This window comes from Triturus cristatus, chromosome 5_2 (genome assembly GCF_964204655.1).
Source record: "Triturus cristatus chromosome 5_2, aTriCri1.1, whole genome shotgun sequence".
NCBI classification, from domain to species: domain Eukaryota; kingdom Metazoa; phylum Chordata; class Amphibia; order Caudata; family Salamandridae; genus Triturus; species Triturus cristatus.
This window is the reverse complement of record NC_140588.1, coordinates 457,197,155-457,221,366: the sequence shown is the minus strand read 5'-3', so window position 1 is coordinate 457,221,366 and position 24,212 is coordinate 457,197,155. Positions and strand designations below refer to the sequence as shown.

Genomic DNA, 24,212 nt, shown 5'->3' with positions numbered 1-24,212 from the left:
CCGAGGTCGAAGGAAGACGAATTACCTTCTCCAAGAAATCTACAGTGGATTCACCCTCTCCTTTTATGAGAAGAGTAGTTTATTTCACTTAATGTATGTCTATCATCTCGCTTTTAGGGCAAGGAACGCACCTAAAAATGAACAACACAAATGACAAAGATAATATCCTGTCCAGAAAGAAAAAAGTGAAAGGAAAGAAGAAAGATGAGTCTTTGATTTAGAAGAATCCAAGTCACCACATCACTGTATACCTAGGCCGTCTTTGAGAAACATGTGGTGGTCCGCTCCCGCTTATCATGCGAAGCATTGCAGTGAGGAGCATTTGCTTCCGCCAGTGGGGTGTAGGGATGGATTTGAATGGGCGGGACCACGCAGGTCTAATCCAGCCAACCTTCATTGCCTGCTTCAAAATGAGAATAAGCATTATGAACCTGTTTTTAACATTTCCTATCACACCACCAGCCTTTCTCTGTTTTAATCCTGGTTGAGGTTTCAGGGGGCCCTAGTGGGTCTCTCTGCAGAACTTATTCTCCATATGGGATCATACCACACTGCAACACTCAGTTTGGCAAAATACTCTTAATCTCAGATATTTTATCAATCATCTATGCAGAAATACGAGCATAAGTGCAGCAAAGTAAAATGGTTCAAAGTGCCCTGTAGTGTGACTTTCAGTCCCTTGTAGTGTTATTGTTTAACATTACCTCATAGTGTTGATGTATTGGGTTACCTTCATTTCTTTATTGCAAGTATTTTGAAATTACATGAGTGACATGAGCTTTCTGATGTGATAATTAAGTGGCCTGTTCTACACGTGGTTGACGATGCACTATACCCCTGGTTCTGAGTTGGCAACCTCTGGTTCTGAGTTGGCCAAAGGAGTAGGTGCTTTTTATAAAATCCCCACAAAATCTTACTCCCCAGCATTCAGAGTTTATCAGGTGTGATAAATAACACTTAGACTGATTATTTTCGGCACGTTCGAAGGGTGGGATATTTAACACACCCGGTAATAACCACGAGTGGTAAGTACCACACAACTCACAATTTCAACCCCTGTACAAACAGGGGCTTGAGCAGGAGTCAGAAACCTCCAACAAAATCATTGTGTTATCACGTCTGCATTCTGGTGATGTTAATGCAATTCTGATCTTCTGAATATCTGGAGCCGAGGCGTGCACTGTAAATTCCACTTTTGTGACTGGCCATTGGTTGGCCAGTGCCTACTGCTATGGACACTCCTTTGAGTGTCTACTGAGGATTAGGAAAATAAAGTTACACTAAGTGATCTTCATATCAATGATTTCTTTCCACAGTTAATTTATCTGTGCAGATTATTCAATATATGCTCGTGTTCTATCTGCCAACTGTAATGTAATCCTTCTTTGGCTTAGTAGAGTTTAAACCCTGTGAAAAAAAATTCACAGGGCTCGGCACTCAATGGGATTCCCATTAAAAGAGTCTAGCCGTGCTTGGGATTACACACTACCTGTAGTAATGTATCAGTCTCTGAAATGTTTCTCTGAAGCTTCTTGTTTGTCATCCAGCATGCTATTTTCCTTCTCAATAGGTTACCCGAGTACCCCAACAGTGGGTGTGTTCCAGTTACCACAAATTAGATGTAAAAAGGAGTCCACAACTGAATTGGTAACACACCTAGTTCCTGAACGCATTTTGAAAGACAAAAGCTGGAGTAATTTGTGGGAGGTGAACTGCTTTTCTTTGCAGTTTGCATATCTCAACTAGGGAAAACATGCAGTAGGACTTTTTTAACCCCTATTGTGAGGCCCAAAATTTAAAATAAGGAGGTAGAACCACACCCAGTAAATAATGTACCTGACAGTCGCAGCATTTATCTAGTGTAGAATTACAGCACAAATTACTATTCTTAGTGAAAAAGAAATTTGAGATTTAATGATATGAAGCTGCAAGAGAGGCAGCTTGAGAAGAAACAAAACATACCCTGTTGCTGCTGGCTGTGGTTGGTTCAAACAGGCACAGGCAGAGAAAAAGCTTGTCCAGTTCCAGGAAATTATACTTTAATGTTAGAAAGATTTTAAGGGGTGAGAGGAAAGGGCAATGAGGTGAGACGTGAAGCACTGATGCCTGGTAGAGGTAGTCTTATTGTATCTATTTTCCAGCAATCAGACTCCGAACAGACCTTTGACGGCAACTCGGTAGGTAAATTAGAAAGGAGGGCAAAGAATCCTCTATCCAACATAGCATAACAGGCACATTTATAAAGCACTCAATCACTTGTGAAGGATTTTTGCCACTATTGACAAATGACAGATGTTTACTATTACCAAGCTATATTCAATTGATCAACTTCAGAAAGATGAAGTACTATGTAGACCCAGCAGAATTCGAACATGTTCCCTTGGCGTCAAACACAGACTCCTCTTGAAACCACAGACCCAGTTTAGACTTGTTACTTTTGCCCTCCCTTTCAGTGACTGCAGACAGCCTCTTGTGTCTGGTTATAAAATGAGAATAAAGTAACATTTGCAAGCTGCCAGCAATCTGTCCTGAAAGTGGACTGAGATAAATGGAAACTCACACTATGCTGCAGCATTTTGAAAGTCTGGGGCCTGAAAACAGAGATGCAATTGTACTCACAATATAAAACAAATTAAAGAGCGCACGGAAAAGTAATAAATATTTGCCAAATCTCGGAATCCGAATGCCAGTAGGGACATGCTATGCACTGTCTACCTAGAGGGCTCCTATAAACACATGAAGTATTTATGGACTTTTCTCAGAGAAAAGCAAGATAAATCTTAGCCATTCAAGTTACAAAGAATCTTTAAATGTGAGTGCATGGAGTTAAAGCCAGAAAGTGATGCACCGAGAGAGGGCTTGATATGGAATAAGTCTGTCAGCATATCTAAGATAAATATATGCGTATATATAAGATGGTCTTCGTGACCTCATAAAACACAAGCGTCCACTGGATTTTCCTCTCCCCTTACTAAAGAAAGACTAGTGATTTAGGCTCAGGCCGGGGGAATCTTTAAATCCGGAGTAGAGTAGAATGCCCCGGCTGAATTTCTCCACTATAGCATCCCCACGGTGGAGGAAATTCACCAGTAAATTGGCCATCTTGAGTTTCCCCCAAAATCTAAAAGAGACCCATAGTTGTTGTCAAGAGGATACTTACTAAATAAATGGCTATTGGTTCTAATGGAAAAGTGCCACCCTTGTGGTGTGGATATTCATGCCCCGTTTAATTCGACATACGAGGGAATTGTATTGGAAAATTCATCACATTATCACTAAAATACGTTTGCGACAGTTATCACTTGAACAGGAGTTAAATGATGCACGGTGTCTGGATCAGCAGACTAACTCCTAGAACTGAGAGAAGTGGGCACATGTTTAAAGTATTCCAAACAAACACTTCAAAATGAGCCCTGATCCGCAGGAGAACCAAGCAAGCTTGAGCAGAGGAGCTATTGGTGTGCCTAGGCTAGATATGATTGGTTTCTTTGACAAACTGGTGGCCCACACTCTAGTTAACCTGACACTTAAGAACAATAAAAGCTAAACATTTGCCAATTCTTTTAATGTATTGCTCGATTCACTTTTTCATGTAGAATGGACATACCACCATTTTCTGATACACAATGTTTAGACTGGAGAAAAAGGTGTGGGGAAAAAATAAATAGGCGTGAAAACATTGTAAAAGAAAAAGAATCACACAGGTTAATAAAACACAGCTTATGTTTTTTTTCATAGGGCGACTGCTTTGTGTTTATAGATGGAAATAATTGCACAAGACACACACACAAACTGTATATTGTGTTGAAGGCTATTACGAAAACCTGCTGTGTGTGCATGAAATGAAAGGAATGAACCTTATGTTGCTTATGTAATGAAATGTTAGGGTGATATTCTGTATTACTATTTTTTCCTATTAATTGTTAAATTCTGTCTCAAGTGCCTGAATCACGGAAATTAAAGTTTATTTTTGAAGTTTGCATAGTGAAATTTTTGTAATCTTTGTCAACTCACATTTGATAGTCTCGATCCTCTCCTTGACGAGGACGGGCTAGCTGCATTCATTATTGCTTCTTTGATGATTGCTGTATCTGATCTCTCTTCTTTATTGCGTGTTATCAGGTCGCAATCACATCTCGATTTCACAATATTTACATCATCAAACCAATAAATCCAATTTACTCAAAGTAAAAGTTTACCTGGGGAGGATGATCGGATTACTACTGAGTAGCTCGTCAGAGATGCAAACATGAATTCATAAGTAATTCTTATTTAAACCTAAGATTTCTAAAGACATATCCAGGTGTTTTAAAATACGAGGACTTTGGCTATATTAAATTGCTGAGATGTTAGGTAGACAGAGGTGAACTACAGAACACAACTGTACTCTCCTGCTACTGCAATGAAACAGCCAACACTTATGGCATGTCGCTTCAGGGTATGAGTGGCGTGGTGGAGGGTTGTGTGGTACCCCACTAGGTAGAGTGACATTGCCACGCTCCCCTGCACTGATTCCCTGCACCTCCCCTGACACACTGAAGTGGGTTTAAAGGAGGTCCAACAGTGTTCTCCTCAACAAACCAGTCCTTTTTAAGACAGCAAAATGTTTAGACTAATTAGGTAGTTTTCACTGAGGTTGCACTGTCTTCATAATAATGACTAGACTGTAGGATCATTTGGACTCAGGAGTCGGATGTCATTTGAATGAGCCATTGAAAAAGTGGCTCAACCTGGTAACTTTGAGCAAAGTCCTTGGCCACTGAACCACACCACCTAAAACATCTCTCACTCACACAACGGGTGGTAGGCTCGTGGCCAATGGTAGTCTTGCTTACTACTGGAAGTCTGCTATTCAATGTGTAATGAAGGCCACCAACTTGAAAGTCTCTTTCATCTAAAGCCACAAGCCATTTTGCTACTTGGTAGATGACAAACATATAATAAGCCAGGCAAAGAAGTTTGCCTGGAATGTGAAGCAGGTGAATTATGGTCAAATGTATGGTTTTAGAAACGTTATGGAACAATGTTGACTGTTTGAAGTCATTGGCTTGGGATGACTATGTCAATTTATAAAGTAGTCACCTAAGTCCCCTCAGCGCGGGCACACACCAGCTGGTGTAACCAGGCACGTTATAAGTGTCATTATTTCTATTATTATTATTTGAGGAGGCCATTGTTTCTGTTAGCTCCTACCACTAACCCTTTTGCTCTTTCTACATCCTTGTTATGCCACTTGTTTAAATTACTTCAAACTTGTGCGGAATTAATACATTGGGGTCTATTCACCTACAAAGGTAAACAAACGTACATGTGAGTAAATCTACACTTTTAAGTTTACTTTTACATTTGTTATTAACTTTACTAGTTGAGGCTATTCACCTTTTACGAGAGTAAAGTTACTCAAAAGTGTAGAATTACACGTCCCTATCCACAGCACTCAGATGGTGAAACCTAATTAACAAGTGTATAGCTATTATTTGAAACATCTCACACTTAGATGGAGATCACAGCCACTGGGACAATGATCTCCCGATGGTAAAGTAAAGGGAAAAGTTTATTTATCTTTAGTGTTACAAAAAATGTGGGGAAATATTTTAAATATTAAAGTTATTTACTTTATAATTTTATGAAACTATTTTAAATCCAGATTAACATTAAAAGGTTACTGCATTATTAACTTAATTTTAAATTAAAAGTGTAATTATTTTGTACACATTAGATTTAAACTAAAATAATTTATATGAAGTTAAACTGAAAAAAACCTCTCCTAAAGGATTTTTTTAATATGGATTAAAAGTGATGTATACAATTAATTACCACACATTTGTTTGAAATAATTAATGTTTAATTGGATTTTATAATAAAAAGGCTAACAAAAATAGTAATTATGCTTTATTTATAGATCTTTTAAACATTAAATAGCGTAAATGTTATTGTGTTTTATTTTTAGAACTTCTTAACATTAAATACAGTTTAATGTAAGTTTCTTTACAGTTTAAATAATGTATTTTTTTACATTGATTTGTATGGTGTTTAAATTTAAATCCCTAACAGACGAGGAAGAGGTAGAGACCCCTGCACATAGATATGTGAACAGCATTTTGTAGAATGTTAGTAGTACTATTGTAGTGCTACTAAATGCACTACAAAAGACAGTTTGTGAATAGGCACGTGAAAGTGTAAGTCTGCTGCCTAATTTTCTCATCTCTCGTTTCAAAATCATGGGCTTGTGAAAAAATTAGTATTATAGGATAATTTCGAAAATGACAAAAATATGCACTCAAGATAGCATACTAAAGGCATTTCTCAATTCTTGTATCGCCTGCAAGATCGTTATAAGTGAAATTTACTCTTGAAATGCACTGACTCAGCCCTAGTAGCTAAAGTAGCCAGTAACTCGATGTAGACTACTTATTGATAGTATGCAGTACTATTGGAAGTCGCCTTAGGAATCAGATTCCTAATGCAGGAAAGCACATGGAGCACCTCAATGGAGAGGAGAAGTATCAGATAAAGACGAGCAGCTTCCGGTACACTGCTATTAGCGTACAAAAGAGATCGGCAACAGAGCCAAGGTACAAGGATGTTAAACCTTCCTTACTCACGCTTGCAATTAATACTCTTGGAGTTAATTCATAAAGTGAAAGTGGTACATAATTGGAATCTGTTTCATATGCTTATCAATGTTACTCCTTAAAATAGGTTCTCAGGTGTATGTCTAACATGCAATCTCATTATTATTTATTAATCGTGTGGCATTATTCATTAATGTGACTAATTAGTTAAAATTTGAAAACATGAAATGTTTGTTAAGGATTTACTGCGCATTGACTGACGCAGAATAGTTTAATACAGTTTACAACCATTGTACCAAATTATTGTAATTTGAAAAGGCACTGTCGGGTGTGTGTGCACCCCTGCACACTGTTCAGGGCCAAATGCAGTTCTCCATATTTTAGTATATTCATATATTCCCATTTGCTGACGTGATGTGGGTTCCTCCTGAAAGCCATGCTGGGAATACACAGAAATTCCAGCTGTGCATCCTGTGACTGCATCAGACCAAGGGGCAGAACTTGTCAAGATTTAAGGGCTTGCATCAGAAAGCCCTTCAATGCAGAAGGCACCCTATTCCATGGTAGGATGTCAATTATAGATAGGGACTTGCTTCAGCAGTCAGCCGGCACTGTCAGACACTAGATAGACAACCATGAAGACGCGTGAATCCTTCCATTAACTTTAAGAGGGAGAGGGGATGGAAAGGTACTATAAATAAGGCAGATTGTCAGAATGGTTTAAAACACCTTGCCTGTCGGATAAATATATCATGAAAGTTTAGCTCTGTGTATTCGAGATGGCCATTACACTTTCAAATGAGGGACAGCTCAGAAAAAGGCCAAGTACGATGATTCGATCCCTTGATGACGTTTTGTGCTTTTTTTTATTTTTAAGGCTTTAATTCTCGTGGGAAGAGATGTTAGGTCTGGCTGGACTGAAATAAAAGGGGTGAAGCTTGAGGGCACACTGGGCTCGATTTACAAAGCAATGCTAAAAAAGGCAGAAACATAGTAATACAAAAATATGCAACCTTTTTTCATTTTAGCTTGTGCAATTGTTCCTGGTTAGAGTGGTGGAAAAGCTTTAACAATACTGGTGCCTGAGACTGGTGGAGAGTGGGAATGTATGCAATCTCACACACTGGGTGCTCAATTATATAATCGTAAAAGATCCAGGTCCTCAGTGAGAAGTTGACAGGCTTGTAGCCAAGTGGCAAGCCCACCCATCAAATTGCTTGCAGCCAAGTGGCAGCCTAACCATTTTTCTGCCCCGGCAGAGGGACTTTTTAGGCCTGGCTTCAAAGTGCAGCTGTCAGCAAGAGCAAATGTTCCCAATACTCATATTTTGGCTCTTTAGTCTATCATTTTGCCCATATAGCATGCTTGTATTGGAAAGTTAGGAGTCCTAACTTTACTACTCCTAAACTGAGAAAAATCCTAACTTAAAGACTTTCGATATTCAAAGAAGGCATTTAGGAGTCCTAAAGTTAGGAGTCCTAACTTTACTACTCCTAAACTGAGAAAAATCATAACTTTAAGACTTTCAGTATTCACAGAAGGCATTTAGGAGTCCTAAAGTTAGGAGTCCTAACTTCTGTGAATACCGAAATGAGTAAGTGCCGTCTGTGAATACCAAAATGAGTAAGTGCCTTCTGTGAATACCAAAATGGTAGTAAGTTTAGGATTTTGTCTTAAAAGGGAAGTCTACAAATAAAGGTGCTAGTGTACTACAATTAACTTGTCCTTATATTTGAAACCAACTGAGGCAACATATTGTGTCCTACAACCATTTCATGAACATAACCGCAAGCAGGACATAAATAATCATACAAAATGTAAAGTACTGGTTAGCAAAATTGAGCATCTGCAGGGCTATTCACAAAGATAAGCTACACTTGTGAGTAAGTTACATAACTTTACTCTTACAGTTCTACACCCCCTGAAAAGGGCGGTGGAGCCAAATTTAAAAGAACAAGTTACTACTTCCAAAAAAAAAAACACGGTAGGAAGTCCAGCACTGCACATGGCTAACTACTGACACTGCAACACTGACCCATGGAAAATAATGGCGGCAGGGACTTAGAATAAAATTCACAGGATATACGGTTAAATGAAATAAAATTTTTCAAATAGTTAAAATAGGAATGCATATAATTTAATGTAAAAAACAAATATATTATTTAATTATAAAATATTTAAAAAAACTTTATTGAATTAAAAAAAATAACAGAAAATCATAATAAAATATAAGCAAATTACTTTAATTGTATACACCATGTTTTATCATTATTAATTGAAGTTTGTCTAACTCTAGGTGGTTATTGATTTTTTTCATTTAAACTTCAGCAAAATAATTTTCATAAAATTGAATTCAAAATGTAGTTACCAATGCTGTCCCATTTTTATTATTTTGTTATACATTTGAAATAAATATATAAAATGAGTTTACATTAATTGTTAACATAGAATCAGTTTTACAAACCTTTTCAAAGGTTAATAAACGTTTTATTTTTCCCTATACTATACCGTATGGAGATCTCTGCCCCGACTACAGTCTCCCAATTTTATTATTTTGTTATACATTTGAAATAAATATATAAAATGAGTTTACATTAATTTTTAACATAAAATAATTTTTACAAACCTTTTCAAAGGTTAATAAACGTTTTATTTTTCCCTATACTATACCGTATGGAGATCTCTGCCCCGACTACAGTCTCCCAATGGTAAAGTATAGGGAAAAGTAAAAAGTTAACTAACGTATTTTTATGTTTAACATTAATGCAAATAATTTATATATATATATATATATATATATATATATATATATATATATATATATATATATATATATATATATATATATATATATATATATATATTTCCCTCAAATGCCACCTATGCTGCTGAACTCCTTTCGTGACGGGTGCCTCCTCCGTGCAGATGGCATGCACGTGTAAAATAAACCAACAAAGATGCCCCTACTTCAAGGAACAAACTGGGAGCACTCAGGGTCTGGAAGCCTTTATTTCACTCAGCATGACGCGTTTCGTCGGGGCTGACTTTTTCAAATGCTGTTCAAACGTGAAAAAAGTTTTTCGTTTGTCGGTGACTCTTAAACCTCACGGGGCTCCTCCTTCGCAATTTCAGCAAGGAAGGACTGTGTTGACAGGCAGTCTCTCCTAAATGTTCTTGGTCGCCATCTTTGAGTGTGGGTGTCATTACCGGCCTCGTAGTAATGTTATCACGGCGGTATCTCTTTTTAAGTAAACTTCCATGAGTGATGGGAAGGGAATTGTAACAAAGATCGCATTCTGCCATTGCAAATTTTTCGGGAGTCCCATTGTTCTTTACACCAGCCCATTCGTCAGCCGCATTTCTCGAGATTATTATGTCTGAGGGCACAAAATATAGTAGTTTGTGCTCTTCCGTGTGGTCACGAACCAATTTCTTGGCAGATGCATTAGTCCTCTCAAGTTGCGGCGGTTCCGGCAGCATCCGTTCAAAACTTCCCTCAAATGCCACCTATGCTGCTGAACTCCTTTCGTGACGGGTGCCTCCTCCGTGCAGATGGCATGCACGTGTAAAATAAACCAACAAAGATGCCCCTACTTGGGAGCACTCAGGGTCTGGAAGCCTTTATTTCACTCAGCATGACGCGTTTCGTCGGGGCTGACTTTTTCAAATGCTGTTCAAACGTGAAAAAAGTTTTTCGTTTGTCGGTGACTCTTAAACCTCACAGGGCTCCTCCTTCGCAATTTCAGCAAGGAAGGACTGTGTTGACAGGCAGTCTCTCCTAAATGTTCTTGGTCGCCATCTTTGAGTGTGGGTGTCATTACCGGCCTCGTAGTAATGTTTTCACGGCGGTATCTCTTTTTAAGTAAACTTCCATGAGTGATGGGAAGGGAATTGTAACAAAGATCGCATTCTGCCATTGCAAATTTTTCGGGAGTCCCATTGTTCTTTACACCAGCCCATTCGTCAGCCGCATTTCTCGAGATTATTATGTCTGAGGGCACAAAATATAGTAGTTTGTGCTCTTCCGTGTGGTCACGAACCAATTTCTTGGCAGATGCATTAGTCCTCTCAAGTTGCGGCGGTTCCGGCAGCATCCGTTCAAAACTTCCCTCAAATGCCACCTATGCTGCTGAACTCCTTTCGTGACGGGTGCCTCCTCCGTGCAGATGGCATGCACGTGTAAAATAAACCAACAAAGATGCCCCTACTTCAAGGAACAAACTGGGAGCACTCAGGGTCTGGAAGCCTTTATTTCACTCAGCATGACGCGTTTCGTCGGGGCTGACTTTTTCAAATGCTGTTCAAACGTGAAAAAAGTTTTTCGTTTGTCGGTGACTCTTAAACCTCACGGGGCTCCTCCTTCGCAATTTCAGCAAGGAAGGACTGTGTTGACAGGCAGTCTCTCCTAAATGTTCTTGGTCGCCATCTTTGAGTGTGGGTGTCATTACCGGCCTCGTAGTAATGTTATCACGGCGGTATCTCTTTTTAAGTAAACTTCCATGAGTGATGGGAAGGGAATTGTAACAAAGATCGCATTCTGCCATTGCAAATTTTTCGGGAGTCCCATTGTTCTTTACACCAGCCCATTCGTCAGCCGCATTTCTCGAGATTATTATGTCTGAGGGCACAAAATATAGTAGTTTGTGCTCTTCCGTGTGGTCACGAACCAATTTCTTGGCAGATGCATTAGTCCTCTCAAGTTGCGGCGGTTCCGGCAGCATCCGTTCAAAACTTCCCTCAAATGCCACCTATGCTGCTGAACTCCTTTCGTGACGGGTGCCTCCTCCGTGCAGATGGCATGCACGTGTAAAATAAACCAACAAAGATGCCCCTACTTGGGAGCACTCAGGGTCTGGAAGCCTTTATTTCACTCAGCATGACGCGTTTCGTCGGGGCTGACTTTTTCAAATGCTGTTCAAACGGCTCCTCCTTCGCAATTTCAGCAAGGAAGGACTGTGTTGACAGGCAGTCATGCTGAGTGAAATAAAGGCTTCCAGACCCTGAGTGCTCCCAGTTTGTTCCTTGAAGTAGGGGCATCTTTGTTGGTTTATATATATATATATATATATATATATATATATATATATATATATATATATATATATATATATATATATATATATATATATAGATATATATAGATATATAGATATATATGTTCTAAATGTAGAATAATTTTACAACTTAATAAGTGAAGTCTTTGCATAGCAATAGGCTTACTCTTTTGTTGGTAGATGCACACTTTTCCTCTAAACCCCTTTCTAAGTCCCTCCTTATTCCTCCCTAATTCCCTCCAGTTTAATCATAAGCACTCCTTGTTTTCCATCCATTCTGACCTTCCAGCCTTTACTACTAAAATGGAAACTCTGCATTCGGGGTGAGATCTCTAAACAGAAAAAGATAGGAGCGGCGGAGGCGTAACTTTCCCATGTAAGTTTGTGAATAGCATTTTGTAGTATGTTTGTAGTAGTATTGCACTACTACAAACGTACTACAAAATGGAGTGTAATAGCCCTCTGCTATCTACTTGCCTTCAGAAGTTGTGTCTGTGAAGCTAATCTGCGTTGGCAGTATCATCCCACATAGATAACAAAGGAGAACCACACGTAAATAACCATAGAAAAAGCTGCCTTGACGTAAAGGAGTGAATGTAAACCATTTCAGTGAGTGTCACAACTTGAGTGAACAAACAAACCCACAGGAATTGAAAATATTGTGTGCTTTCGTAGGTAGAAGATTTGTACCACAAACCCAAACTGCTTAGCCTTATTACTGAAAAAGCTAAATATTTCTCTCATAGATATTGTGCAATTGTTCCAAAGCTCTAACTTCTGGGCCTAAAACAGTTGGCAGAATTACAAACATGCTGGCTAATTTGGGAACCTGAAATATTTCTAGGGATCAAGGACAGAAGAATACCAATTTTCAGCTTCCAACCATGAAACAAGTATAGCTCTGTAACACAAAAAACACTGCCACTCACTTACTTAACTACCTTATTTGAAGGTAAAAATAAAGACTACGGCTCTCATTACGATGGGCGGGCTGACCGCAGGGGCGGGGGTAGGAGCGCCATCTCTGACAAGATCAAAGATCCCGTCGGGACAGCGGGTGGATTCGTGATCCATACATTGGGGGCGGTGCCCACGTAGGCACCACTGTAGGGATTAGGATATCCCTTTCCGAATGCCTGTTCATGGCAGTCCCACCTGTCGCTTTCTAATCTGGTGGGTGGGACCACAGACTACTTGTCGGCTGGTCCCAATCCCACAACGATGGTGGTCGGACGCTTGTCTGACCGCCATCATAATGGCCCCCTTAATTTCTAGTCCAAAATTTGCATCAAAGGGAAACACTTGATTCTGACAATAGACTTCATTATCATTAATAGAAAAAAGTTCAGTTCTTCTTACTGACAATGTATTTAGTTAAGTGAATTTATCTATAACATTTTATTGAGCACAATTTAAGAAAAATAATTGTCCTATCATATAAATACCTCTTACTCATAGTCATATTAATGGATGTACTAATCTTATAGACAAAAGATGATATACTATCACAGTGTACATAAGGTACAACATCCATTCTGGGGAATTATCACTCTACCGCTTCACTCCATCTCACCCTTACTCTTTCAGTGAGGAGACAATACACCAACAAGTAATGCTACAACAAGTGCAGCATAGTATTCCTTTTAATGCATTACAACTTGTACTCATAGCTCATTTTCCTCACTTCTCCACTGCAAACAATGAGCTAAGAGGATAAATTGCTATGCCACAAATACTGCACTCCCTCCATTTCCAAAAATGATTGTTCTTTGTCCTCACTTCTTCACTCAAAGAGTGGGAAGTGAAGAGAAACTGTACCGAGTGAATCATCAAAGATGATGGAGAGGCTAAATCATGGTTAGTGTTCACAAATTCTCTATGGAATCAAGCTTCTGAGTGCATGGCAGAACCACATTGCTTGGTTGATGATACAGGCAACCTTTGGAGGAACAAAGAATGGAATGAAGGCTGTGCAATACTTATTTATTTATTGATATAAAGTTTTATATAATGCGGACATTACCCAGCCGGGTTTAGTAAGGCTGGTATCAGAGCGCTTTACAGATGATCAAGGACACAAAGAGTTGGTCCTGAAGGTCAGTAACAAAAACAGTCATAAGCAAGATACTGGAGTAGAAAGAAGACAAATTATCCTGCTATCGCAAAAGGAAATAGAAGAGCATATGTGAGCAACAGACAAATATAGTTGTTGAGAAAAATCATAAGTCATAGACATAGTCAAAGTCATGGCATGAAAAGTGAAATACATTGAAGCAGCATCACTCAGGGCAAGACAGTCTGTGGAGGCGGAGCAAAACCCACATGTAGCGGAACCAAACACAAATAGTACCTGCTATGGGTAGGTGCAATCAATCACAGGTGTTCATCAATAGAGCTTTCACTACTTTTTTTAAAGATGCCATAGAGGGAATAAGTCTGATTTCCAGAGGCAAAGAGTTCCAGATTCTCGGAGCAATACCTGGGAATGCCCAATTATAGGTTTTCTTTCCTTGTAATTTTTGAGGTTTTAGCTGCAGGGTGCTGGAGCTCCTAGAAGATCTGCTACCACCAGAAAGTTCAGTTTTTGGGCTAGGTACAGAGGGGTGTTAAAGTGAAGGGCCTAGTGTGGAAAAGTATGTCTTTTATCTTGCCATTCGCTCTGCCATTTTGCGCTTCACCCTTCATTACTGACCTTCTCTCTGTATCACAAACGCTCTGGGGCTTCACTCTTGATTTGCCTCATTCCTGCACGGACGCCCACGCCCGGCTCGTGCCCTGGCCTGCCACAAACTGACCAACTCATGCTCAAACAGTCGGACAGGAAGTTTCCCAGATGCTTATCATCTTCACCCTGCACACTACGCCCTGCAGGGGCCCAACAGCTACCATCTGCTGACTTATCAGATTGACCTCTGCTTGATGTTCAATTATGGTTTTTGACTATGCCCTGCAGGGGTCCAACAGCTACCATCTGCTGATTGATCAGATTGACCACTGCTTGTTGTATAATTATGGGTTTTTGTTTGTTCTCCTTACACACAAAGGGTGGGGATGAAGGGTATATAAGATGCGGGACCAAAGTACCCAGCAGATTGCCTCCTCAGACAGCTATGGGTGTCTGTTGCTGATGCTCTCTCTCTCATGAGACTGCAATAAATATATTTTCTCTCGGTGCTCCAGTGTTGGTCTCCGTTTGTATTCAGAACCCATGGACGAAGGGTGACCCTGCACCTTTGGGTTGTCTTCTGACAAGCCCCCCCCAAATCCACCCTAGTGTGTCATGCACACAATTTTAGGATGAATCCTAGCCTCAGAAAGCAGCCAGTTTAGGGATTCCAGGTCCGGTGTGATGTGGCTATTTCTTCTGGAACCCGTGATGAGCTTTGCCGCTGAATTCAGGGATGCCCTGAGCAGTGCCAACTTGTAGCTGGGTGGCCCACACAGTGGTGTGCTACCATACTCCAACCTGGAAATTACTAGTGCTTGAACAGCAGACTAGAAGTCATCCAGGGGGAGGAAGGGTTTTATCTTTCTTAGGATACTCATGTGGAAGTTGGCTCCTTTGGTGGCTGAGCTAATGTGCTCCTGCATACTCAATGTCTTATTGAGTATTATTCCCAGAGACCTTGTGGAATCAATGATGTGTGGGGTACAGTTGAGAGCTGTTAGGTGTTTCAAGTACTCAACAATGATGGTAGTCCGTTTGGTTGGCGCGATAAGGAGGTATTCCGTTTGGGAGGAATTTAGCTTGAGATTATGGGAAGTCAGCCAATGTTGTGTTTTGATTAGGGTTGAGTTGAGTGATCTGATGTGGTCCGGGGAGGAGATTTTCAGGTAGAGTTGGCTGTCATCCGCATACATGTGATAGTGAATGGATGAATTGAGCATTTCCGTTAGAAGCACCATGAACAAGTTGAAGAGCGTGGGTGAAAGTGCTGATCCCTGAGGGACACCGAGTGTGGAAGGCATAGAGTTGGAAAGGGATTGATTGACTTTAAATCTTTGAGTTCTGGTATTAAGAAAGGAGTCAAACCAGTTTAACATTGCGCCTGAGAGACCCATCCTTCATTTCAGTAAGTCCAGGAGGTTGTCATGTTTGACCGTATCAAGAGCTGAAGATAGGTCCAAGAGGATTAGAAGGCAGGCTTTGTTCTGATCTAGCATTCTTAGAGCGTCATCGACTATGTGCGTAATAGCTGTTTCAGTACTATGGCCCAGGCGAAAACGTGATTGGAATTGCTCTAAAAGCTGGAATTGGTCAACATGGTTGCATAATTGGACATGAACACTTTTCTCTAGGAGCTTCGATAGAGATAGAATGCTAGTGCTAGGACGAAAGGTTTTAAGGCCCTCTTGATCCGTGGTGTTTTTTTTGAGAATGGGTGTAATCTGCCCTGACTTTAGACAATCAGGGATCACACCTTGATGTAAGGAGGCATTTACTATTTTGGTCCAGAGAGAGACTAAGGACCATTTCATCTCATTGAATAAACTGGAGGGTAATGGGTCACTGAAGTGGTTTGAGGGTTTCAAAGTAGAAGGCAGGTTGCATATAGAGAATTCGTCAAAGGAAGTGAATTGGCTCCAGCAGGCATTATTTTTGGGTGAGAGACCTATATCAGGCAGAGGCTTAGGTGGAGGAGGGGATGTAGGGTTAGTCGGGAATAGAACAGTCGGTTAGTTGCATTGCAGTGTTCGGAGACCAGTTTCAATCGTAATTGCTTTTCTAGGAAGGAGACAAAGACTTCACAAGTTCGCTGTTTAATGGACTCGGATGGCGGGAGAGTGGGAAGATAGTTGGATTGGAGTTTGATCAATTAAAAAAACAATTTAGGTCCGTTTCTGGCATTATCTATTTGACTTCTGAAGAAGTTTGATTTCACCCTCCTGATATGTTTGTTGTAAGTGCTTCTTCTAACTCTCAGGAGCAAGAGGTGCTCAGGGGGCAGGGAGTCTCTCCAGGAGCGTTAGACTAGTCTCAGATTGCGTCTCTCTGAATTTAAACTATTGTTGAACCAAGGTTTGGAGTCTTTGGAGGACTTTCTTTTTAGTTGTAAGAGGACAACTGAGTCTAAAATACTCAAAATAGAGCAGATTGATTTATTGCTCTGTGAGGTCCTGTACCTCAGACATGTCAGTTGGTGGCAGCAGGGTATTCTTGCTGAGGGATATCAGTTCATTCACGTTTGAGTTTCGGAGAGATCGTTTCCAGAGCCTGGGATTCTTGTCTTGTGATCTTTTCTTAGACCAAGGTTCAATGGTGTGGAATGAGATAAAATGAGATCAGATCAGCTATACCGGGCAATCGAGACCAATTGAATAGCATTGGGTTTAGCTATAATAAGGTCCAGTTTCGAGCCCAGAACTTGAATGGTGCCATCATAGATTTGAATTACGCTAAGGTCCGCTAGGAAGTTTGAAGTTTATTGGTTTATATAGCGCTGAATCACCCCAAGGGAGTATCTCTGCGCTTGGACAGTAGTCTTAACAGCCAGACCAGAGGGCTAGAAAAGGCGAGTTTTAAGAAGTTTCCTGAACTGAGAGAAGTTCGAACAGTTGCGAAGCTGAAGAGGTAGCTCATTCCAAAAAGCAGGAGCAAGATGAGTAAAAGCTTTGCCATGTGAGGGGGTGTACTTGATTAGCTTATTAGAAAGATAGGAAGGGCCTAGGTCGTTTAGAGCCTTGAAGACAGTGAGCCAACTTGAATTGCACCCGCTTTCTCACAGGGAGCCAGTGGAGTTTTTTGAGAAGAGGAATAGAAGAGGGGGAAGGTTTTGAGAGTGTTCGCTACCGGGTCATTCAGTCATTCCAGTGTAGGCCGAAGTCTCCGAGGAAGATTTTGGGACAATGTTGCCCCACATTGTAAGAAATGATTTCCATGATATGCTCAACGAAGGGAAGGTTATCTCCCGGTGGATGGTAAAACATGTGCAATTTGCATTATGGCCTGCTGTTGCTGGTGATGTCAATGTACAGGTATTCACAAGAGGAGACAGCATCTATGTGTGACTGTTTTACAATTAGACTATTCTGGTATATACAGGTGATACCTCCACCAGGTCAGTCCGCTCTGTCCAGCCTGATGATGTTATCTTTCGGGGGGGGGGACTAGTATGTCAAGGACCAGAACAGAGGACGACTTTAGCTAAGTTTCCGTAAGTATGAGGATGTCAAGATCCTGAGCCAGAATGAGTTCAGAAATGTCTGGCATGTTTCACAGCTGATCTACAATTGATGTGCATTCACTTCAGATGTGGAATGGTGTCAGAGGATATGGGCTTTGTGATGGGAACTTGTTTCAGGTTAGAGAAATTTAAAGCATTCGTGTTGTGTCTAGGTCTTCTGAGAGGGTTCGGACAAATGGCTTGAATGTGTTCCTGGTGATCTGGCTTGTCCATGAGAAAGGTATTATAAGAGCGCAGGAGAATACAAATGGCTATTCCAAAACGTGATTCACCAAAGATTTCAAAATGAAATGACGAATGGATAATCCTGGATGCCAAATACAAACCTGCAATATTTATAAACAGCTCTGTTTACTGCAAAAACATAATGATATTGATGGAAAGAAACTGTGCGATACATTGTTAATGACAGGTCTTCTAAATGTCACACACAGAGGTAAATTGATACAATTACAATAGAATAATTATAATTCTCTGGACAGGCTCAAAGACTTTAATTGCTTCTGGTAAACCCTACAACCCGCACCCTTGAACTAAAAGTGCTCCTCTTGAATTCAAAAAAAAAATCTAGCATCAAAAGGTTAATAATAAGTTGTGTTTAGGTTGCTGTTGTTCAATAACTATCAAAGTCGGCAACTGAAAATAACGTTTGCTGGCTTACAGGATCACAGCCATTACACTCTCCATTGAAGAATTTATTGAATTTTACACTAAGCTTAGGCTGACTGAACAGGTCAAGCCCTGTGGCTCAGCATCATTTCCTATTTTCTCAGAAATTTGTGAAGCCAGGGTAGATTTTACTGACACACTATCTGGAGACTCTTGACCCAGCATGGGATCATGTTAGAAACCCCTATGAGAAGGTCGCATAGTTTTAAAACACACTTCCTGCAGACCATTAACTTACGTGCACAAGCTGGTCCTGTGTGTCGAATTCACGCGAACAGCCTTCCCAGTGGCAGTTGGTTTCATAGATCATTTCAGGCTCTTGCTTGCTCTCATCTTTATCGCATTCCTCCTTCACTAAAGTCATGCCTTCCGTCTGATCCTGCCAGAGAGAGAGGTGAAGCAGGGTATGTGTTACATGGGGAGAGGACAGGCTAGTTGCTTCGGCACTTGGAACTGCAACTACTATTTATTTAGATCGTGCTTCCCATTCACCAATTCAGTCACATGTGTAACAAAGCCTGCTCTAGGCAGACTCTTCAGTGGCACAGGTAAAGACAAACATATGTCCGCATAGAAACGAAAGGAGAAATCTGCATGTGAGAAACACATTACTAAAACCTATTATAATTGGGGTCGCAAGAACAGCTTTAATCTGAGGACAACCAAAAGACAATAATGAGCTTGAGGATGGAGCAATTTGCTCATGATCCATTATCGGCCATTCATCAATGGATATCACCTATATGATCATCACTTCCCGTGGTGGATAAGTCTGAACACCAAAGAAGTGGAAATTACGAATACTAACTTAATTTGATTACCACTGAGAAATTGAAGAAGGCACTGTTAAAAGACATGTGAGGTGACAGATAGAAGGACTCCAAGATAATTACTGCCCATAATGAGTTCCACAACACAAGCCATACTCGGTCAGCAATAAAAACACAAGGAAAAGGGCATACAATACTTTACTTCTACAACCCATTTTGTTTTCAGTATAACTTAAATGTACTTGTAGTAGACCAAAGGGATTAGTAAACGTGTTTAACATTATTCTATGAAATACTAATTTTAGCAGATAAGAGAACTGACCATTGGAAAAAATAAAATAATTTGCATAGGATCACACAATATGCGTAGATTTACATCCGGGAACACAACTTATGCATTCTATGCTAATGCGTGAGTAAGTATATGCCTCAGACACATAGATGCATTTAATGAGTATAAACCTATGCAATGTTTGTTCTAGTGTGCCCCTGTTCAGAGAAGCCTAATTGGAGGAATATGAAAGTTTAAATTACCTGCATATGTCCTGCTCCTGGGCTCGGTAGTTCCTCATCAGGCTTTACCTTGGAACGCTTGTTGTGCATTGGGTCCCCTGTACTGCTCACTGCAGATTCACTGGTGGGCTTGCTTTGCTGTTAAATTGCCATTTTTTTTCAAAACAAAATTAGGAAATAATACATTTACAGTTAGATGTCAAAAACATACAACGGTTTGGAACATTCAAAGCACAACCTTTAATTATTGTGGACATGCAATTAAATTTTAATTAAAAAGCATTAACTTACAGACTGGCTGCATCACTAATGTTCATTACAAAACAAAATAAGACAAAAGACAATGTTAATCTGTGTAGCACATTTTTTTCAAAATGACTGCCTAGGACGGTGTTTCCTGAATCACTGTGAGTCAGAAGACTAGAGGACTCAAGGCACTAAGGACCTCATTTAGAGTTTTGCAGCTGGTTACTCTGTCATAAACATTGCGGACATCCCGTCTGCCTTATTAAAAGTGCATTATATCCTACAGCACTTGTAATAAGGCAGGTCATGTTTGTGACAGAGTAACCCATCTGCCAAACTCTAAATCAAGCCCTAAGTGCCCTGCAATGTTTTTTCTAGGGGTCAAAACTACCTTCATAAATCTTTTCAAACTTTACACTAAATATCTTTACTTAGTCAAAAAGCTGAGTGTTCTCTGTTTGCGTAGGTCTAAGTGCTAACCCATTCGAGGCTAGAGCATGTCATCTTAGCAAGGTGCCAACTGGACAGCTTCGAAGATTTATAGTGTTTCCCTTTATTTATTTTATGCATTTTTATATAGCGCGGACTTTACCCGAAGGTGTCAGAGCGCTTCACAATAGGAACAGCAGCGTTACATGAGGAGAAAATTACAAGTGGGCATGTTACAAAAGCAAATGTTACATTCATTACATGAGGCAAAAGTTCCTCAAGTTCGCTGTCTTTAGTGTAAAATGCAGTTTTTTAGGGTAGACACACCGGCATGGCAGTGGAAATTGGCAATCAGTACATTCGTAGAAAAGAGACATGCAATAATTAATGGCACATCTAATTTTATTCCCTGTGATTTAAAGGTGGAAAAAATGGGGTCTACAACAAAGGTTGCGACCAGAATTATACACTCTGTGACCTGCCTTTCTCCTTGGCTGCTAGCTCGGGCCAACTCATTATAGTACAGCAGTTATGTCATACTAGAGACGTAACAAGTCACCTGTAATAAGGAAATTAGAGACAGACTTCAATACAGGGATTGCATTATCCCATGTCTTATAAACATTCTCAGCATAAATCATAATGAAATAAGAACCTGGGCAGCCTTTAAACATTTTATGCGTAAAACGCATATTCACATTTGTTTGATTGAGGAGTTATTTAATTTCATTTTCAATAATTCCAACATATTCCCCTGAGGCCCACTTTGCCTAAACTGAGCTGTGTGATAGGGCAGAGGCAGTTCGGCTACCATGAGGCGAGTAATTTACGTCTCCCAGAACTTTCGGCCAATCAGGAACTAAGGACGGACTCTTTCGATCTGTGACAAAGAAGGATTGCAAATGCTTCGGCAGTACCAGTGCTGCACAGGATCGTACCGTGATGGAGGTGATGAATCACCAGGGTGACAATGTGCTTCTCAAATGAAATGAACAAGCTGCAAAGGTGTGGATCATTAGCTCTCACCTGCGTGGACTCGGAAGGACCGGAGCTGACCTGGACTGGGTTCAGGACACTTGGGAGGCCGGGGATCGGTCTCTGGGTAGGAAACGCTGGGGCAGGATGGATGAGAGGAGGGCTGTGCCCAAACGCTGAGCCGATGCTTTGCTGCCTGGACAGGAGATGCTGGTGCATTTGCTGGAGGGATACCGGTGTGTGAGGGTAGGCGAAGCTCAGAGCCGGGCTGCATTTGGATAAAACATGACCAAAAATGAGAGGCAGTAAGGGTGTTACTGACAGTAATGGTGCGGTGAATTTTGGATTGCATGTGAGAAACCACTCTTTAAAGGTAAACATGACACCAGACAGCAATAATGATGCACCTAAAAATTCTACTCCCAAATTCCATACTAGGTATGAGTAAAAATGCAACCACACAACCAACATCAGTTTTATGAAGACAGAGAAAAACAGCTCACCTTCTAATTTATTTACTGAAACAGCAGCACTTTTGAGCAAAATATGAACAACATGACTGTGCTTGATCAATGGTTTACATGGTTAGTCGCTGTAGCTTCTACAGCATGTGTTATCTTGTGTCTGAAGGGACTCCTTTAATCTAGACTCTGGCTAAGCTCCTTCATATTTCTCTAGATCTTATTACAAGAGGAGAGAAAATCAATTGGTTAAATGTGTTTTGAACACCATGCTTGTCATATCACTCATTTGTTTGTTAAGATAGAGGGCCTGGCACATCCGCTATGTCACTTAAAGAATTTCCATCAGTGCCGTTTGGTTACCGAGCCTGATGGATTAACCTCTCTCCTCTGAAATTGGTGATCAATGAGCGTCAACTGAGAAATATTCCAATGGGAAGGCACTCCTCCCGCCCCCAGTTAGACGACATTAAATGTCTATTAGAGGCCATTATGCATGCTAATACCTGTCATCACTTCATTACGCAGCCACTGTTCCCGGGCAACAGTGACTTCTGAGGAAATTGCATTACATCCTAAAGACCTCTTTAGCAGTAGGCAGTGCCATGCCCTTTTTATGCCACACTTCAGAAATGAATTGTTCATAGAGAAATCCTCTCGTGAAAATTGTAAGATGTTCTCACAGTGCTTTCCGGCATTGTGCTTGAAAACAATGGTGTTCAATGATCTCCCCTTCTTTTGGAATAATTTAGCAGACAACTGCATCCACGTGCTATTTCTTAATTCTGCACAAAAATTAAAATATTCGTGCAGCGGCAAATTTACATTTCCAGGCATAAGCAACCTCCCATCTTAATTAGCACCGCAGTTAAGCACATTATGTGGAAAATTTTAAATTTCTGAGTACGAGGAGGATCCGAAACCTTAGTGAATTTTGAGGCTTGACGAAGAAGGGATGTGAATGGATTTTGCTTCTTTGGGTCAAAGATAAACCCAGGCAGCGAAGTGCTCGGTGTGATAACATGCTTTTACGGCTAACGAAAGCCTTGCGTTGCAATATTTGTGACATTCAAGGAAGAATGTCATTAGAAATACCCCAAGAGAATACCCACCGCCGTTGACGAGCGCTCTTCTCATTTCGCGTTGTATCTTCTTGCTAACGCAAAGTGGGCGCAACGATGGGGACAGTAATTGTTCTCCGCGAGAGTGAGGAATAATATTCAGTTATTGCAGCCCGATAGTCCCTGCCAGTGCTCCAGTAAGCAGCCATGAGTGATTACAGCGCAACTCACCTCAGGTAGCCGCAGAGGATGATTGATAGGGCATTAATCACAAGATGCATATCAGGCTCAGAATTTGTTCACAAGCTTTCCTCTAATAGCTGATTTCATGTTCGCTGAGCGCCATGGCAGTTTGTTCAATTTATTCTTCAATGTACACGCCATTTATCAAAGAACACAATGATGCAGTGCTTTTTTTCTCTTCTGGTGAATACGTATGAAACTGTGACTAGGTGTTAGGTACATTTAGAATGAAAATTCAATTTTTGAATATGAAACAAAGTAATGATGTCTTTCACTATTTATTCAGTTTTATTGCGCATTAAACTGAATAAATATAATTCCGAGCATGCTAAGTTGTCCATTTAATGCTTGAACAGAACCCAGTGGAAGTCCATAAAGGGGTCGCACGTTATGAAACAGCTGGTTCTGGCTTTCTCTATGGTAACCCTGGTACTGCTCTTGTTAGCCCTGGATTTAGGGCTCATAAAGGTAGCGGCACCATAGAACGAAAGAGGGCTCTAAGAGTCCTGTTTATTTTAAGTGCTTTCCTCTCCTTTCCCTACCCCTATTTCCTCAGCAAGGAAGAGGAAGCTTATGAGGGACCAAGGTTGGTAGAAGTCATCTTCTGCAATAGAGGGAGAGCAAAATAATCTTCACTACCACTGGAATTTCAGTGATCCAACGTCTTGGGTTTCGCGACAATGAAAATGTTGTATACTGTACTGGGGATACCACCTGATAAATCAATTGTTCAACAGGCTATCACAATTGGCACTCCTGCCTATCTGTTGACAATCTCAACATTTCTGATCTGTCTCGGCACACCCACAGCCAGGACACAATCGGATCAGACTGGAGATGAGAAAAAGTGCAATAAATAAACAAGCACCGGCAAAGCAAACAGGTCATGCCTATGTAAGAGCTATTGGCTTTACCAATATGTTCACCCGCAGCCAGGACACAATCGGATCAGACTGGAGATGAGAAAAAGTGTAATAAATAAACAAACACTGGCAAACCAACTGGTCATGCCTATGTAGGAGGTATTGGCT

At 40.5% G+C, this 24,212-nt stretch overlaps 1 protein-coding gene across 2 annotated transcripts in view; it reads right to left on the bottom strand.

Moving 5' to 3' along the window:
- The window catches only part of GLI3 (GLI family zinc finger 3), a 363,934-nt gene that overhangs the window by 58,682 nt on the left and 281,040 nt on the right, over positions 1 to 24,212 (bottom strand). For both annotated transcript variants that reach the window (XM_085607427.1, XM_085607429.1), the window contains exons 8-10: positions 21,468 to 21,684; positions 19,788 to 19,904; positions 18,722 to 18,862 (exon numbers count right to left, since the gene is read on the bottom strand). In XM_085607427.1, the coding sequence (XP_085463553.1) occupies positions 18,722 to 18,862; positions 19,788 to 19,904; positions 21,468 to 21,684 (475 nt within the window). The remainder of the gene's footprint in view (positions 1 to 18,721; positions 18,863 to 19,787; positions 19,905 to 21,467; positions 21,685 to 24,212) is intronic.